Raw genomic sequence first — 17752 nt, forward strand, 5'->3', positions numbered from 1 at the left:
TGATCTACCCAATTATCTTCATTTATTGCGATCTCAATTCGCGCCGTATGGGTTTCGTAGGGGAAAGGGGTGTTAATTACCTTCCAGAATACAGCGGGATTTTTCGTTTTTGAGGCCTCGCAAAGTGAGTCTAATGCTTCTTTATTTAGCACAGATTTCCTTAGTTTCAGGGCCTGATTATAAGCGGTCCTGCATGCTCTTATTTCGCCTATATCCCTGGGGCTTCTATGTACTGCCTGTTTTAAGTTTTTCAGGGCCCTGGTACATGCATTATTAAACCAACTTTTTGGTCCTTTGCCTCTACGTTTCGCCTCCACCCTTAGGCTACTTTTTATGCTTGTGGCAATTATACAAAAATGCTCAATTATTTGGTCATTGTTAGAATTATCACCCAAGCAAATCATAAAACTATTCGAACACGCCTCCCAAAGTTCCTTAAAAAAGGTTGCGGGGATTACTTTGCTCCAATTAAGTGTATACCCATTTTGTTTCCCAAGGACAACATCAACCGCTGCCCCTAAAGGTGGCGCGGCCGTAGATGGGTCTGGGAACAAAACTGCTACCTTAAGGCATTGGGGAAGATGATCACTTATGGGCAGTTTGATATTTGTAACCCCCACCACTCTGTAACCAAAATTGCTGGGAGAAAGAATAAAGTCTATAGTTGACTCCAATCCTCTGCCAACAAAAGTCGGAACAAAAGGGGTGGGTTTTAGGGCTAATTCATTAGCAAACCCTAGATCGAGCATGAATAATAAATCATTCAGCGAATCTCCCATCAGGGTGTGATCGAAGTGGGTGAGATGCGTATCTCTCTCTGTCGTTAATCCACAAAGGCCCCGACTCCCTTTGGTACAGAGTGAACAATTAAAATCCCCCCCCCATAAGATTACCAATTCTTTGTCGTTTTTATCGACCTCTAACTGAACTTGATCCTTTAATTCCTTCATTGCAACCACAATTTCATCCCTCGGGACATTATTATAAAAATTAATAATCATCACCTTTGCTCCTTTAAGATTTGTTAAGATTATGAGCTGAAAATAATTAGATTGTAAATAACAGTGAGTTTGTTTAATTTTAAGTTTGTTTGAAACAAACGTAATCAAACCACCCTTAGCCCTTCCGAAGTGGCCTCCCACAGCTGGAGTACAGAAGGTTCTATAACCATTTACATGGATAGGGTCCTGCGTCCATGTTTCTTGCAGGGCCACTATGTCCTGACCGCTTATTACCGATTCCCAAGCTGGGTTAGTAATTTTTTGCTTCAACCCTGCTACATTCCAGAACAGCAATGTACAGAGGTCGCTCTTTGGCTGTCTTGGGGCTTTTCCTGCCTTTTCCCCACTCCCACTATCTTCAACTATAGCGGATTGCATCTGGTCCAGGATATCACTATCACAAGATATCATTCCATCCGGAGTGATGTACTCATGTATTGTGGACGATTCTTGGGGTAACTCACTAGGGACCTCAGTACTATTAAGGGAAACCCCACCCGCAGTAGGAACTTGTAGAACTGATGAGAGAGGGTTGTTCCCAACCACCATTTCTCCGGGTAACTGAGCTTGCTGTCAATCAACCCCTTCCAGACCGGAAAAAGTCTGGAAACGATTTTGAATTGGTAGGTTGTACATATGTGAGAGCAATCCACTGTTATTCCATTGTCTACCTTGAGTGGGGTTGGACTCCAAATATGGAGAATATTGATTACTAAAGGGGGGGTAATACGAGGCTTGATACTGAAATCTAGGGTGGAAGTCCTCCGGCCTCTGAATATAAGTGGAGGGATCTCGATCAATTAAAAACGCAGAACTTTCCGCCATTCGTGGGACTCCCCTTGGACCAACCTTATCCCAAGGTCCTGCATTTCCCAACCCCTGATGTTGGTGGACTGGCTTCTTAAATAGCTGCCTGTCCCTGCCCCAGTTATTAGAACTTCTTGACGGTGCATATGGATAGAAATAAAATAATAGGTGCGTAGAGATGGAAGTGGTGTTATCAACATTAAACCAATCCCCGATGTGCCTCACGGCCCTATAATCCTTGAAGTTAATGATTATAACGTCACCGTTTCTATCCTTTGGCCTAGTGCCCACCCAATTGGCACGCCTTACGCTTATGATTTCACCGTTTATAAATGCAGGTAACGGTCTATTATCTCGGAGCCAGAAGGTGACGTTGTTCCGTAAAGCTCAGTGATCTTCCCATTTCCCTGTAGGCAGTTCTGGAACCCCTGCCATTACAATAACGTAGGGGGCCGAATCTGGGGTTAAATCTACAGTGTGGCTCGTTTTTTCAGAAGCAATGGCCATGACATTCCCTGTTCTCAGCTTAGTTGTCAACGAGTGCTTACTACCATCTTGGTTTTGAATTCCCCCTGGTTTAGATGTTTGCTCCTTCAATACAGGAGCCGTTAGTTGGGGTATAGCCAGTTGTGTAGTAGGAGCTGGTAACGTAATTACAGGGCTGACTGGTCTTATCCCCTCTGACCCAGATGTCTTTTTTTGCACAGATACTGATGGAATGGGTATAGATGGTGGAGGGGGAACTGTTACTTTGGGTTTTGCAGGAGGGTTCATTGTTACTATATTATTCGTTTTGCCTTTTTCTAACCCCTTTACCAAATCAAATATAAGCAGGGAATTTTGTTCGACCTTTTTCTCTATTTTATCTAACTGTAAACACATTTTAGAGGTCTTATCAAAAAGTGGTTGCATCACACCCCTAATGAGTTCCACTATCTTGGCCACCATTACCTCCTCATTTACTGCGATTTGGCCGGTTTGTGACTGTGATGGATGAACTGCCCCTTTACTTATTTTCTGTGCTCGAGTACCCAATGGTTCACCCCCCCTTTTTTTACTGTTTCTCATAGTAAGTGGGGAATTAGGGGACCCAGGAGAAGGTTCAGTATAAAGTTTTGGAGTGCCCGATAATCCGGGACTATCGTTCCCTATCGGTAAGTCCATTAAGGTTGGGCTAGATGGTGTGCTAGACAAGAGATTTTCGCTTACCATAACACAGTCAGCGGGAAGACTATCAGTGTTACCTACAATCCCTGAATTTGACAGATCAATAAGTAGCACGGGATCTTTATCTTTATGGCACTTAGGCACGATGACATCCCCTATTCCCCCTAACTTAGAAAGTCTCAAGTCTGAGAATAATGGTAAGGTTCCACACTCACTCCCCCCTCCTTGTATGATTTTATGAGATGTTTTCTTTTGCTTTCCCCTTCGTCTGACTCGGGCTTTCTTAAATTTTCTGGGTGATTCCCTTGCTGCGGTGGTATATGTTTCTGAGGAAGCCGCTATACCTGATCCTATAGGGGCTAGAGCATGGAAATCCTCATCGTGCTGACCCATATGTACCATGGCAGTTACAGTAGTTACTTTGCCAGCCAGGACAGACTGTTCCTTTTCCAAGGGAGTATCAGAGATTATAACTGGGAGTTCCGGGGTAATTGTAGTTGTGGGCGGGTGTTCCAATCCCAGGGACAACCTTCTGTTGCTATTTATTAGCGCAACCTTTTTGATTAAGAAATTGTCCATGGTTACCAGCTTGGAAGATATAGTAGGAAATGATTCCTAGTAGCAATGGGGAACGAAACGTGGTTACAAGAGAATATGTTCTCACTCTGCTTAGCAGGTATCGGGCGAGGGAAAGATTATGGCCCCGACCCGGCTCCTCGGAACCCGGAGGGCCACAGAGGGCCCGCCCTTTGCCTGGGCTTAGCCCCGGGCTATGTCCCGCGCGCGTCCCGCGCCGCGGGAGACCCGGATCCGGATATAGGGACCGTTTGTGGGTGGTGGGCGGGCCACGGGGAGAGCGGACCGGAAGGTCTTGCTGGTCACGCAGGGACTCCTGGGCAATGGAGTCCCTGCACACGCTCGCAGCCCCGCTGCGCCTCGCTCCCACGCCCAACTCCAAGCTCCTCACCAAAGTCACGAAGCTGACCCCAGCCAAATGGGGGCGAAGCGGCACCCGCGGAGCGGGTGCGGCAAGCAGTGGCCACAGGAACAACAGGCTACAAGGAATCCAACAACAGCGCCTGGAACAGCGCTACGGCAGGCAAAGGCGTCCCAAGGAGCTAGTGGGCGGGAGGAGGTAAAGTACCCTCCTGTGGGCGGTGGGCGGGCCACGGGGAGAGCTGACCGGAAGGTCTTGCTGGTCACGCAGGGACTCCTGTGCAATGGAGTCCCTGCACACGCTCGCAGCCCCGCTGCGCCTCGCTCCCACGCCCAACTCCAAGCTCCTCACTAAAGTCACGAAGCTGCCCCCAGCCAAATGGGGGCGAAGCGGCACCCGCGGAGCGGGTGCGGCAAGCAGTGGCCACAGGAACAACAGGCTACAAGGAATTCAACAACAGCGCCTGGAACAGCGCTACGGCAGGCAAAGGCGTCCCAAGGAGCTAGTGGGCGGGAGGAGGTAAAGTACCCTCCTGTGGGCGGGCCACGGGGAGAGCGGACCGGAAGGTCTTGCTGGTCACGCAGGGACTCCTGGGCAATGGAGTCCCTGCACACGCTCGCAGCCCCGCTGCGCCTCGCTCCCACGCCCAACTCCAAGCTCCTCACCAAAGTCACGAAGCTGCCCCCAGCCAAATGGGGGCGAAGCGGCACCCGCGGAGCGGGTGCGGCAAGCAGTGGCCACAGGAACAACAGGCTACAAGGAATCCAACAACAGCGCCTGGAACAGCGCTACGGCAGGCAAAGGCGTCCCAAGGAGCTAGTGGGCGGGAGGAGGTAATGTACCCTCCTGTGGGCGGTGGGCGGGCCACGGGGAGAGCGGACCGGAAGGTCTTGCTGGTCACGCAGGGACTCCTGGGCAATGGAGTCCCTGCACACGCTCGCAGCCCCGCTGCGCCTCGCTCCCACGCCCAACTCCAAGCTCCTCACCAAAGTCACGAAGCTGCCCCCAGCCAAATGGGGGCGAAGCGGCACCCGCGGAGCGGGTGCGGCAAGCAGTGGCCACAGGAACAACAGGCTACAAGGAATCCAACAACAGCGCCTGGAACAGCGCTACGGCAGGCAAAGGCTAGATCACTCAATCCATTATATGCCAAGGTCGGTTCTCTTTTTAGCCAGAGACTGCACGTTTGTAATCCATGAGTACATTTCTTTTGAAAACGGATTCAAATTATATTATTTTATTTCACCAGTGCAAAGAATTGCCACTAAAATAAAAATATAAACCTTGGAATTTCAGGTAACGCGCTGATGAGCAAGTGCATCTTGTTTATCAATTGTGCATCAGTCGGACTCAAAAGTCATTGCTGAGAGTTGGCCGAGCGGTTTTGTTTTTCTCCAGACTGACCTCAGAGGGAACTGAAAACAAAATACCTATTTGTATGTGCTTTTGACAGTGGAGACAGATTTGTTGGCCTCTTTGGTTAGGAACATCGGTTAACAAGCTGTGACCCACAGAGAAATATAGGGCACATTTTATATGTATTGTACATTTAAATTGGGTTCAATTGCCTTCGTATTTGTACAGCTAATTCAATGTTTGAATGACAATTTAGACGGCAGAGTAGAGCATTAGTGCTACAGTTCAACCATAGAACAGAGTATAAGTTCAACAGTAGAGCAGTTATATAATAATTTTGGCGATTTTTTCATTCACGTATTCAGACTGTTTTGCATGGTGCAGTATTTAATTTGTACCGTTTTTTTCGTTCAGAAAAAAAGTATTACTGTAATTTGTTAAGATGCACTTACTCTAAAATCGCCATATAAGATACTAATTTAAACAGAGTCTCCAGGCAAATCCTTGCATTTTTGAGCCTTGGATATGGTTAATTAGCAAATTACTTATGTCACACAAAGTTGGGGATCAAAGCATAGACACCTGCACCAGTCTTGACGTCCCTGTGGGTTATATCAAATAGAAACAAGGTGCAAAGGGCTTGAGACACAATCCCCTAGGTCCCAAATAGAGAAACAAAGAAAAACTTCCTAGTCACTCTAATACAATATAGCAAACAAACAGCCCTGCACACTTCCATATACTAAATCCATGTCCACGTCATTGTTAATCCATATGCATAGTAAAATGGATTTACAGTAAACAGTTGTTTTCCCAAGAAAAAATCGATAAGATCTTGCGTTGTTAAAGTTCATTCTTTATTCATATTCTTTAAAATTTAAAACCAATTATGACCCTTCTCTGGTGACAATCTGAATTTTTGGGGCAACTAGCGATGCCGCAGCAAATTGAAGAATTTCAAGAAGTCAAGCTCTTGCTTTGTGGCACATTATCTGGCTCCCTCTAGAGCACCTTAGGACCCCAAGGAGCAGAGGACACTACCAAATGAGTTTCTTTTGGTAGGTCCGCTCTCTGTGCCATTTGGACTCTCTGGGTTTGTTCCAGACCGAATTTGGTACAGGTTCCCTCTCTGGTGCCAAAACCCACTGCAGAGCTGGAGCCGCCAATGCTGGCTCCATTGAAGCTGTATGATGACGGCTACCCCATTGTGCTGTCTAATGCCAAGATTGTGCCGCCTAACTTCAACTGAAGATGTGCCCTTCTCTTATGGAGCTACAGTCTACTGGCCACCCCTCTGATGCTGATACCGTGCCCCTATACCTCGGGAGAGCTCATGTCCTACATGAATTGATTGGCACAAATTTTGATAATGGTGGCTATGATGCAACTTTGCCCAGCCTCATATATAGTATGTACATAACCAGGGTGCCAGTGATCTGGATATTTCCCCAAACACTGGGTTGGTTATACCTGCGGTCCATGCCACAGAGGAAATTGCATCCTTTACTATGGTTGTGCAAAGGCAAGCAGAAGTGTTTGATCTTCAACTCCCTATTAAGGATGTTATGACCAGTGTCTGGTGCTTCAGCCTGGTCAAACATGTTCTAAACACTGACTCCCCTTCAACAAGGTTCTACCAGACACACTTTTGGGGACTTGGGCTAAACCCTGTTCAGGGTCCCCTGTTAATCAGCAAGTTGCCAGGTGCTATCGCCCTGGTCTGGGCAACCAGGACATCCTCAGCCAGCATCCCACTCCTGGGAGCTTTGTGGTACAGGATTCGGCTTGACGAGGAATCAAAGAGGATAGAGAATTTTTGGCAGTGAGTGCTCTGGGCCACAAGTTTGTCCTGTCACTCTGTAAATGTCAGCTGCCTTTTAGACCCCTGCACTCATGCTCTGTGGCACTCTGTAACCCAGGTATTTCCTTATGTACTTAAGGAAGCGCATGCTTAACCCTCTCAGGCCATACACAGCAGTTGTGATGCATTCAAATCCACAGTTTAATGTGAGCTGGATACCACCGACTTTCTTGGATGAGCCATAGGCACCAGCATGGCTCTCTGCAGCCCCAGAGATGTTTAAGGCAATGTCGATGCCAGTCCCACAAATATGCCTTTTGACTGTTTCTGTTTTTTTGGGGCTAAAGCTGATCTAGCACAGGAGCGATTCAAAGGTAGAAGTGCCATAGCGCACTCCCTGGGCTTGTCTACTCCTCCATGCTAGTCAAATCACTAGTTTCATCCCCTCCGTGGCTATGGTAGAGCTTTTCAGTACAATGCAACCTGAACAGCTTTCCCCCAAGGCTTTTAACGGCTGCAGCTATGGTACCCACAGACCATGTGGACAAAAGGGGCACTTGCACCCCCACATTTTATGCCCCTCCAGCTGCCGCAGCCTCCTAGTGTTGCCTTGATGGGAAACAACCCCCCTGTCAGAAGCAGGATCGGATATTTTATGCCGGGGTGGCAGATGATAACTTCGGACAAGTGGGTTGTTCAAATTGTTCAGTGGGGTTACTCCTTACCATTCCTCAAAACTCCAACGCACCTTCCATCATCCCCAGACCGACTAACGGGGGACCAGCTGGCCCTACTGTGGCAGGAACTGCAGGCTTTTTTGGCCAAAGTAACCATAGAGAGTGTACTGCCGCCATAAGTTGTTTGTGGATGTTATTTCCGCTTCTTCTTGCTGCTGACAATGTACAGAGGTTTTTATGTCATCTTAGACCTTCACCATCTCAATGCCTTCGTGCAGAGAAATAAAATCAAGATGGTCACCCTGGCCCCGATCGCGTATGCTCTTGATCCTGGAGACTGGATGATAGCAGTGGACCTGCAGGATGTTTATTTCCAAATCTCGGTCCTGCAGGCGCACAGGCGTTTCCAGCAGTTCACGTTGGGCTAGGAGCATTTTCAGTTCTCTGTGTTCCCCTCTGTGGTCCTAGATACTGCGGTATTATAAAAGATGATGTTGACACTTGTGTGCCCCCCTTCTGTAACAGTCATAGTGCTGGTGCACATGTAGCAGCAACGCTATCTTGAGAGGGCATTCTCTCACTTGCATGGGGGCAATGTCCATGCAAATGAGGTAATTATTTTGCCTTTAAGCTTGTAAGCTATTACAGATGCAGGCACAGAGGCAAACAGAAGCTTAGGAGGCACACTGTCAGCATACCCCGTGATGACTTCCCACTGGTGGGGTCAGAGTGAGTCCCAAAGACCCCCCAGATATCCCGCTGCTGGTGGTTTAACGTCACTTACTGCACCTGCCTTGAGGGCGGATCTCTGCCCCTCTTTAAAATGCTGGCAGCTGCCGCCTACACTGTAAAATACGAAGAAACTTCTGAGCAGCTGCTCTGTCTTTTATTGAATGGGCTGACACCTAGGGCAGGTGTGAGTTCTTGACTTTCCTGGGGGCAGTGCATTCGTGAAAGGTGCTCCTATCACAGACCGCCGTCTGCACTCACCTTGGAATCAGAGGGAGGAGCTACGTATCACAGCAGCAGGCTGCGAACTGTGAGCCGAGCCGCGCCGCGCTGTAAGCCGAGTCCTGCGTGCAGTTATTGGACAAACGGACCATCAGACCATCGGCTGACGGACCCCCCCGGACACCCCAGACCTCCCGCTGCCGCTGCTGCTGCCTTGCTGCGCCGGCTGCCTTCCCTGATGGCTGCTGCTCTGGTGCTCCGGCACTGACCGCCCCCGCCGTGTCACCGTAACGTTGCATCACCTGTGTTGCGGTTGGCGGCTGGCGACTGGCGGCTCGACGGTTTTTGCGGCTCTCCCTCCACTCTTTGGGAGCTGAGCTGAGCAGTCAGGCTGGGAGGCAATACGTCGATTGCGGAGTGGTGACGAAGCGGCCAAGGCGGAGGTGAAGGCTGGGGGAAGTACGTCCTCTGAAAGGGGCAAAGGGGTGAAAAAAAAAAAAAGGGAGCAGAGGAGCAACAGCAACAGGAGCAACAGCTGCTGGGTGAAATGAGGTGAGGAGATTACTTCTCAGACTTACCACTCAGAGAGCGGAGACGCTGAAACTCGGGAAGCTGAAAGCCGTACTGCAGCCGCACCCGCATCCGCACCTGCACACGCAGCAGAGCAAGGGAAAGCGGCGGCTCATCGGCAATAAATCCTGCCAAATATCGGCAAATACCGGCACCAGAGGCTCTTCTCGCACTTTCTCGCACTTCAGGGCGAGCGGTCGCTGCCTCAACTCATCGCGGCAGCCTATGTTTGTTTATGGCTCCAGCCGGTGTTTGTGCGGTGTTTGTGCCTGCGCCTGAGCACGAGCCCCGCCTCAGCCACCCACCCACAGGACCGGGAGCAGCTGGCAGCAGAGCGCGGTGAGTGGTGCACGGTGTGTGGCGAGTTCTTGGGCCTCAGAATTAAATCTTCCCAGCAAGCCGCTTTCTTTATTTGAATCACGCGAGTCGGAACAGCGCATAAAGGCGCTTTCCTCGCGTTTTGATCATTTTTACCAAAATTTGATCTCTACATTGCGGACTGGGGGATGCGACGGGACTGGCTGGGAGCCCAGCCAGAGAGAGGGGCCCAGTGATTTGCTATCTGGAGCTGGGCAGAGTAGAGCACAAGTACGCTGCATTTTGTCCTCTCTTCCCATCTACAAAAACTCGCGCTTAAATCCACTACATCACCCTGGCCCTCCTGATTAGGTTATCCAGATTAGTGCCCACAGGCCTTTATCCGTCATCCTCCGACGTTTGCTGTTCGCAGTGCCCGGCCCATTGCCATTTGCCCTGCCTGTCTCATATTGGAGGTTCTGTCAATAACGGCAATTGTGTGTTGGTCACTTACAGGAGGGGGCAAAGACCATCAAAGAGCAAGAAGGAATAACCGGTCCTGTTTGGGGGGGCGTGAGGATCCCCTAACTCTTTAATCCTTAATTATAACTTAATCTTCATCTACTACGTTGTTAAATCCTACTGAGCTTACTGAAGTTATGTTAAGGTGCTGGTTGACGATGAGATCAGGTCTCCAACGTGTTGCTCCACCGAAGTTAAAACAGCGTCAGAGACTTGATGCTTCAACTAAAGCAGGATCACAGTCTAAGTCAGATGGAAAAGATGAGGGGGTTATTACATCAAGGGGCTGCTTGACTGAATCAGCTGAGCTGAGTATATCACCGTTACCCACCGCAGCCCCTGGGAAGATGCAGAAGATTTCCAACGTCGACGCTCAACCGTCAATTAAGAGTTATTTTTTTAAGTACCATATCCAAAAGCAAAATAGAATTCAATTTAAGAAGGATAATGGCAACTCTGGCGTTGAGTGTAGATCATCTTCATTTACTTCTCTTGTATCGGCACCAGGTTTAAATAGTGCTCAACTGGGGGAAGACCCTGAGCCTAAATCTGCCTCGTCTTTTCCAAGGCCTCGCGATGAGCCGATCTCTCTCTGGTTCCAAACCTAATTGTTGGCCATTCATCCCCATTGAAAGATCCTAAAACTATTTTGGGTCAAATTAAGGCGTCGGAAGTGAGTAGCCCTAAGGAAAAGCTTCCAAAGCAGGTTAAAGACATACAAGACCCAGCGCTTAACCCGTCGGAAAACTTACCAGTGTACATCGGAAAGTTGCAGACGCAGGCACAAATTCACCGTCCTAATACGGTGGATCAGCAAACTGACCAGCCTACTGATTTAATTGTGATGGAGAATCAACAAAATCTAGGAATGGAAGAGACGAACAAAAGATCTAAAGAGAGTAGATCTGGTGTCTGCTCGGTAATTGAAATTTCTTCGGGTTCGAATTATAATGTCAGTGATGGGGCCGTAGAGGCTGATTATAATGTTTTTAAGCCACTTACTAAGAGTGGCGGAGACGACTTAGTATTAAGCCCGATTGATCATCTTTCCCCAACTGGGGAGGCTCGTCCTATTAATCTGGAAAAATCTAGTATAATTTTGGAAAATAGCTTTGGTATCAATAAATCTGTATTGATTCCAGGGGCGGCTAGTAGGAGCAATAATGTTAAGTTGGATATGAATGAGCATTGTAATTCCTTTAACTCCGCAGATCTATCTTTTCTAACAAAGTTTCATGGAAATTTTCAGGTAAAACCAGACACCTTGGAAAATATTGGTAGTAATTCTGAGCATGGGGTATGGGATTGTTTGCTTAATACAATGGATTCTATAACAAAAGCTCTTAATTTCCATTCTGATAAGTTAGACATTCAGGTAGACATTCTAAATACTTTGTCAAAACACGTTGCAGGAATTGACGCGAAGCTTCTCCAACTGACTAATTTGATTTCTAAAGTTCAAGCTGATAAAGAAAATCAGTTAATATCCTGCACGTGTGCTCAATTGATTGATAAAATCTCTGATCTGCCATCAATTGTTGGTTCTATGGTCCACGAAGTAAAATTATTATCCGTTAGGGAAGTTGGGAGGAGTGAAGAAGTAAGAAATACTGGAACTATAGAAAAAAATCCTCTGGTCCTTGTACCTTTAGAGCCATCTCACTCCCCTAAATTAAAGATAAATCGGGAGTTAAATACGAGCAGCTCAACAGTAACACTGGCCACTGAAGAAATAGGAGTACCTGAAGTCTTAACAAAAAAAGCGAGAAAAAGATTGAGAAAAGCTCATAACAAGGTAGCCCGGGATAAAAAAATAGTTCCCGGGGTAGTAAACAATAGCGGCCCATTAAACTTGAATTCTGGTCCAGTAGCTCTTTTCCCAATTTTTTGTCCTTCGAATGTACCTCAAGTTAATAAAAAGGATGTGCCATGCGGTAAAGCCGGAAGTGAAGGCCCAAAGGAAGAGCCTATTCTTAATGTGGGGCCAATAAACCAGATTTTGCCAATCCCAGAAAACAGGGTAGAACAAGAAAAGCCAATGCGAGATGTAAACTCTTATCAGTTTAACGAAAACTTTTCCCAGAATGAGATTATCCCAGTTCAAGAATTAATAGGGTCCAATAATAATAAACACACCGAATAAAAAAAAATAGGGTCCGTCAGGTCTAGATATGATGGAGTGGTCTCAAAAGGAGAGCAATATATGTCCAATGATACAATTGTAAACCCTTCCCTTACACATAAGGATCAAATTAGACAGGGGGCACAGCTCTGTGTACAAGACCAGAAGCTGTCTCATGGAAAATTAGTAAATCCCTCCCCTTTCCATCCTAACAAGAATGAACAGGTTAAGGATTCCAGTATTCTGGCTCAACCTAAATCAGAGCAACCTGATCGTTTTAATCGCCCGGATAACCCCTTGCTGGTGACTGCTGGGAATATGGATCGATCTGACTCAGGGCCAAGGAGTCATACTGATCGATCTGGTCCAGGGCGTAGGAGTAATATTGAATCCCCCAAACTGCAAGATAACTCCCTGTCGGTGTCTGCCGGGAATATGGATCGATCGTATTCAGTGCTTAGGAATAATACTGATCGAGCCGGTGAAAGGCCTAGGAGTATTATTGAATCCCCCAAACTGCAGGTTGAAAATCTAAAAGTGGCTTTCTGTGCCCAATACTCGTCCCGCGGTTTACATGATATTTTGAACAGAGGGAACATTTTGAAATTACTAAAAGTATCCCCTGATCTTAAAGATGTTACAACTGAGGACCTGGACTCTGTAGAGTTTAAATTAGAGGGTGATAATAGGGAGATAACCATCACGACGTGGTTAAAGGATGATATTGTAAAGAAAATATTAGCAAACTCTGACAAATTTGAAAGTTGGGGAATTAAAGTATGGAGACTTCACGGTCTGCAATATCCGACCCCACTAATACCCATAGTGAAGAAGGAGACTCCTAAACAAACCGATGCTAATCAATTTAGAGTATTGAAAGGCGCTTCAGGTCCATCTTTAGCTGTAAATAGGCTAGGTGGCATTAAAATCAAAAGCTGTCAGCCAGGGTCTCGAGTGTGTGAGGAGCTAAAAGAGATTCATGCGGCAGCGGATGATTGGAGTTGGCTCCCGGCTACGCTATCTGGAAAAAAGACAGCAAAGATGGACTGATGCTGGGGTACTTCGTCCAATGCACCGACAGCAGTTAGAATTTGCTCTTGGAATACTAATGGTTTTAACACCCTTGTAGAAGATGTAAATGTTGTAGGTTTTCTAAAATTGTTTGATTTGTTACTTTTGCAAGAAACGTGGAATTTGATCAGCACTCCGCTGATCGGCTACTACGAATATTTGAATGCAGCATGCAGGGACGCTGCATATGGTTGACCTAGTGGGGGCCTATCAATTTATGTTTCTTTAAGTCCTAATGTTGAACATTATGAAGTAGACCTCCAAGTTAAATGGATTCAATGTGTTAAATTAATAGCTAGTCAATCGTTGATCATCTTAAATGTTTATTTAAGTTTGAAAAAAAAGGTGCGATCACTCCAACTTACCCAGTTATGGGAAATGGTGATAGTGCTATATTATGATAATAGGGACGCCCAGATTATTATTTCGGGAGATTTTAACACTCATCTTTTATCGTATAAAAAGCAGGCAACCTATTCAGGTCTTTTATCCCAATGGTCTAATTGTGAATTTATTAAATACAATCTAACGATGTTATATGATAGAGAGCACCTTCCAACATTTAATAAAGCTGACTGTCTTTCTATAATCGACTATACGATATTGTCAGATAAACTCTCAGAACAAGTTCAAAGTTATGAGATTGCGCCAAGGATGGAGGGCGACCACAATCCGCAAGTTATTGCGATCAATTTATCCTTCGAGTATTTACCAGAGACTAAAATATTGGGAATGGGCCCGGTCGCTTTTAATTTAAAAAGGTTAATTTGGAATGAAAAAACAGAGAAAGATATTATTGACTTTTTCTCTCTTCTAATCCTTGATGCGCAGGTCAAATACTCTGACGGAACTCCAATGATTGCCCTATGGCCCACCTTATGCGACTCCCTATTGAATACATTTCCCAATAGGGAACCATTTGGGGCTGTAATTTTGAATCCTAGGAATCCAGGTTGGTTCTCCCACCAATTACTGTATTTGAAACGGTCTCTTAACAAATCAATAAGATTAGTGTACAAAAAAGCAATGGGATCTTCCTACTTTTTAACGTCGCTTAAAATTAGAAATCTAAAGAGGAGTTATAAGAATGAGATCTGGAGGGCTAAACAATTGTATTATGAAGCGACCTGGGCCAAACTACATTTCGCATGTAAGTCTAAGAATTTAAGAATGTTTTGGAGTATAATTAATAACTTAGAAAATGGTAATTTTAGAAATACAAGCGCTAATATAGATGAATTAAGTTGGATACATTTTTTTAATAATAAATTAACTTCCCAAAGCCACATGATAAAGGAGCTTGAATGCTCTGACACCAAGTGTGAATTGGAGCCAGGTGAAGAGTGCGACCCTCCCAGCACAAGGAATACATCAGGCCCAAGGGATACATCAGGCTCTAGGACTACTAAGTTATGGTCGGTAGACAAAGTTAAAAAAGTTTTATATAAAATTAGATCAAATGGAGCACCTGGTCCTAACGGAATGCCGAACGCTATTTTTAAAGCTAAAATTGAGCATTGGCCAGAGGTATTAACGGCCCTCTTTAATGAAATTCTTAATACTGGCTGTATCCCGGATTCATGGAGGGGGAAGTATTATACAGCCGATCTATAAAAGTGGGCCCCAGGAGAACCCTGCAAATTATCGATTAATTACCCTAACAGACGTAGATGCTAAAATATTCACAAGTTGTCTGTTAGAGGAGTTAGAGTCTTGGGCGGAAAGAGAAGAATTGATCCCAATCTTTCAAACAGGATTTAGGAAGGGAGAATCGACTCTTACCAATCTGATTTTATTGTCTTTATTAGGAGAAAGAGCCATATGTAGGAAACAAAAATTGTACATCTGTTTTATTGATTTAAAAGCCGCATTTGATTCTGTACCCAGAAATATTCTTTGGAAAAAGCTAATGAATTGGGGTATATCAGAAACCCTAATAAAAATGATTAAATTATTGTATTCAAATACTTGGGTTCAGGTCAAAATAGGCGATGGTAGACATACTACCCGCCGCCTTAAAACAAATCTAGGCTTAAAACAAGGATGTGTGCTTGCCCCTTGTCTTTTTAATTTATTTATGTCTGATCTCCCAAGTCATTTTAATGATGTAAATTCACATTCCCCTTCTGTAATGGGTAAAGAAATCAAATACTTACAGTATGCGGATGATACTATTTTACTTAGCCAAACTATGATAGGTCTAAAAAGATTAATACATTCTTTTAATATATATGTAACCCAAAATGGTTTAACAATTAATATTAAAAAAACAAAAATAATGTTAATAGGGAAAGGCAAACTTGGAGTAAAGGAATTGAATATCAATGGTTTGTCTGTGGACCGTGTAAAAACCTATAAATATTTGGGAATAACATTTGATGATCGACTATCATTTAGACAGCATTTTAATAACTTAGAGGCTAAAGGTACCTCACTTGCTTTCGCATTTCGTAAATTAAGAGATAAATTAGTATGCCCCAATTATGACCACCTACTTAAAGTCATGAAAGCAAAACGTATCCCCTCCCTGGACTATGGATCCATTATTTTTAAGGGTAGAGACGTGAAAGTATTGGAGGACATAGTTGCAAGGACATATAAATCAGTATTTAAGATACCTAGGCAGATTTCACGTGCCAATTTAAGATTGGAATTTGGCTTACGGCAACAGCTCCTGGTACGTAAAGCTGCATTTGTTAAAACTCTATTGGCATTATCTCGAGCCGAGGAGGGCACGTTGGCCAATACGTGTTGGATCGAGATTTCAACAAGCGATTATTCTAGAAGCTGGCAGGATTATTTAGCCGAGTGTCTCCTAAAATTCAAATGTCCCAAATTGGAAGACGAAACAAGGAGTAAAATGGTTTATAAAAAATGTATTAATTCAACCGTTGCCTTGCTGTCAGAAGTGTTGGATAAATATGAGTTGGGGGAAAAAAAACACTTTTGGACCATTGCCAATGGCTTCGACAAAATGATGGTCCAACCCTATTTACTTTTTCAGCAAAAACCCTTAATTAAGTACAAATTCATGTTATTAAGGTTTGGAATTTATCCAACCCAAGATGGAACCCTCAAATGGAAGTCCAAATGGGAATCAAATATTTGTCGGCTATGTGGTCAATATGATGAAACCTTACTGCATATGGTAACATTATGCCCAAAAATGATGAAGGAACGGAAAACAATTTTAAAACCTATTTTTATAGAAATGGGAATTAGGACATGTAGATCGGCATTAATATTTTGCTTAAGTGGTGTCAACATCCATATAATACACCAGTTTGTAAAATTTATGCTTACAGTGGGAATGAAAATATGTAAGGTTGACACCCAAAGTATATGTTAAATTTATTACGGCTGTGAAATGAGGATGCTGTTGTTTTTTTAGGTTATGATGAATTATTTCTATGGCTCTTTTTAATGTATTAATAGTTTGCTTTTAGAGTACTACTTTTTAGATAATGTTCTATTTATTATGATAATTATTTTTATTGAACGATACACGTGCACTTTATCCCTGAAAAATGCCAAGCCCTATAGTCTATTTTAAAAATGAAATAATAATTTTAAATTATCTCGATCTGGAAAAAGTTAATTGATTGTGGTCAACAATATGCATTGTATCCTGGAATATTTAATCTGGTAATGTGTTGTCTTTGTATTTATTTTTTGTTCTTTGTTGTAATGGTTTTAATTAATCAACAAATAAATAAATCAATCAATCAATCAATCCTATCACAGACCGAGACAGTGCGTAAGTTGTATAGTCTGGACCCAGGTGGGATCTCGCCACTACTAATGAGGGCATAAGAAACCATCCGCATGTGATAGAAAGATCATAAGTACAATTAACACGGCATAACACAAATAATTAAAAGAGGGTTATTGAGCACATAAATTTTCCTTACTTTTTCATTTGGATCCTTGAAAAATTCATCCCATTTTTTAAGCGGTGCAACCGAAATAGAATTCACATCGTATTTGATTAAAAAGTAAGGCAGTGCACTAAGTCCCTCATCTTTGCATAGACTGTCATAGGCTTCTTGCATGGCATCAAGCTGAAAACAAAAAAAACTATTGTTATGGATTTACAGTACTTTCAAATTCAGAGAATTTTCATCTGCACACAAACAGACCATAATGTAAGTTACTGCTTAAGTGCTTCCCTACGAAAAGTGTCATTGCGAAATCCAAATGTGATACACACATTTGTGGGTAAGAAAGGGGTTCCCATTCTATTCTGTGTTTTACCATTATGTTTTTGATTGGTACAATGCTCTTTACAGCTGCACTGATTAGGTGCATGATCAGATTTTCAATTACGCTTCTTGGTGAAACACTAAACAGTAGAAAGACGCACCCTATAGTCATAGCGTTTGCAATGTGAGAGTTACGCAGTAGCGGCTCCTAGAGGGAGTGCTGCGGGGCTGTGGGACAGGGGAGGGGCAGGGTGGGTGTAGTAAACTACGG

At 44.5% G+C, this 17752-nt stretch overlaps 1 protein-coding gene across 4 annotated transcripts in view; it reads right to left on the reverse strand.

The window, feature by feature from the left end:
* ATG7 (autophagy related 7) overlaps window positions 1-17752 on the reverse strand; it is a 1226522-nt gene that overhangs the window by 972243 nt on the left and 236527 nt on the right. For all 4 annotated transcript variants that reach the window (XR_013601115.1, XM_078661409.1, XM_078661411.1 and 1 more), the window contains exon 8: window positions 17191-17340. Coding sequence is in view for 3 of the 4 variants with exons in the window: in XM_078661409.1 (XP_078517535.1) it covers window positions 17191-17340 (150 nt within the window). In the remaining variant the exon portion in view is untranslated. The remainder of the gene's footprint in view (window positions 1-17190; window positions 17341-17752) is intronic.

The sequence above is a fragment of the Lissotriton helveticus genome, chromosome 9 (assembly GCF_964261635.1).
Source record: "Lissotriton helveticus chromosome 9, aLisHel1.1, whole genome shotgun sequence".
In the NCBI taxonomy this organism is placed as follows: Eukaryota; Metazoa; Chordata; class Amphibia; order Caudata; family Salamandridae; genus Lissotriton; species Lissotriton helveticus.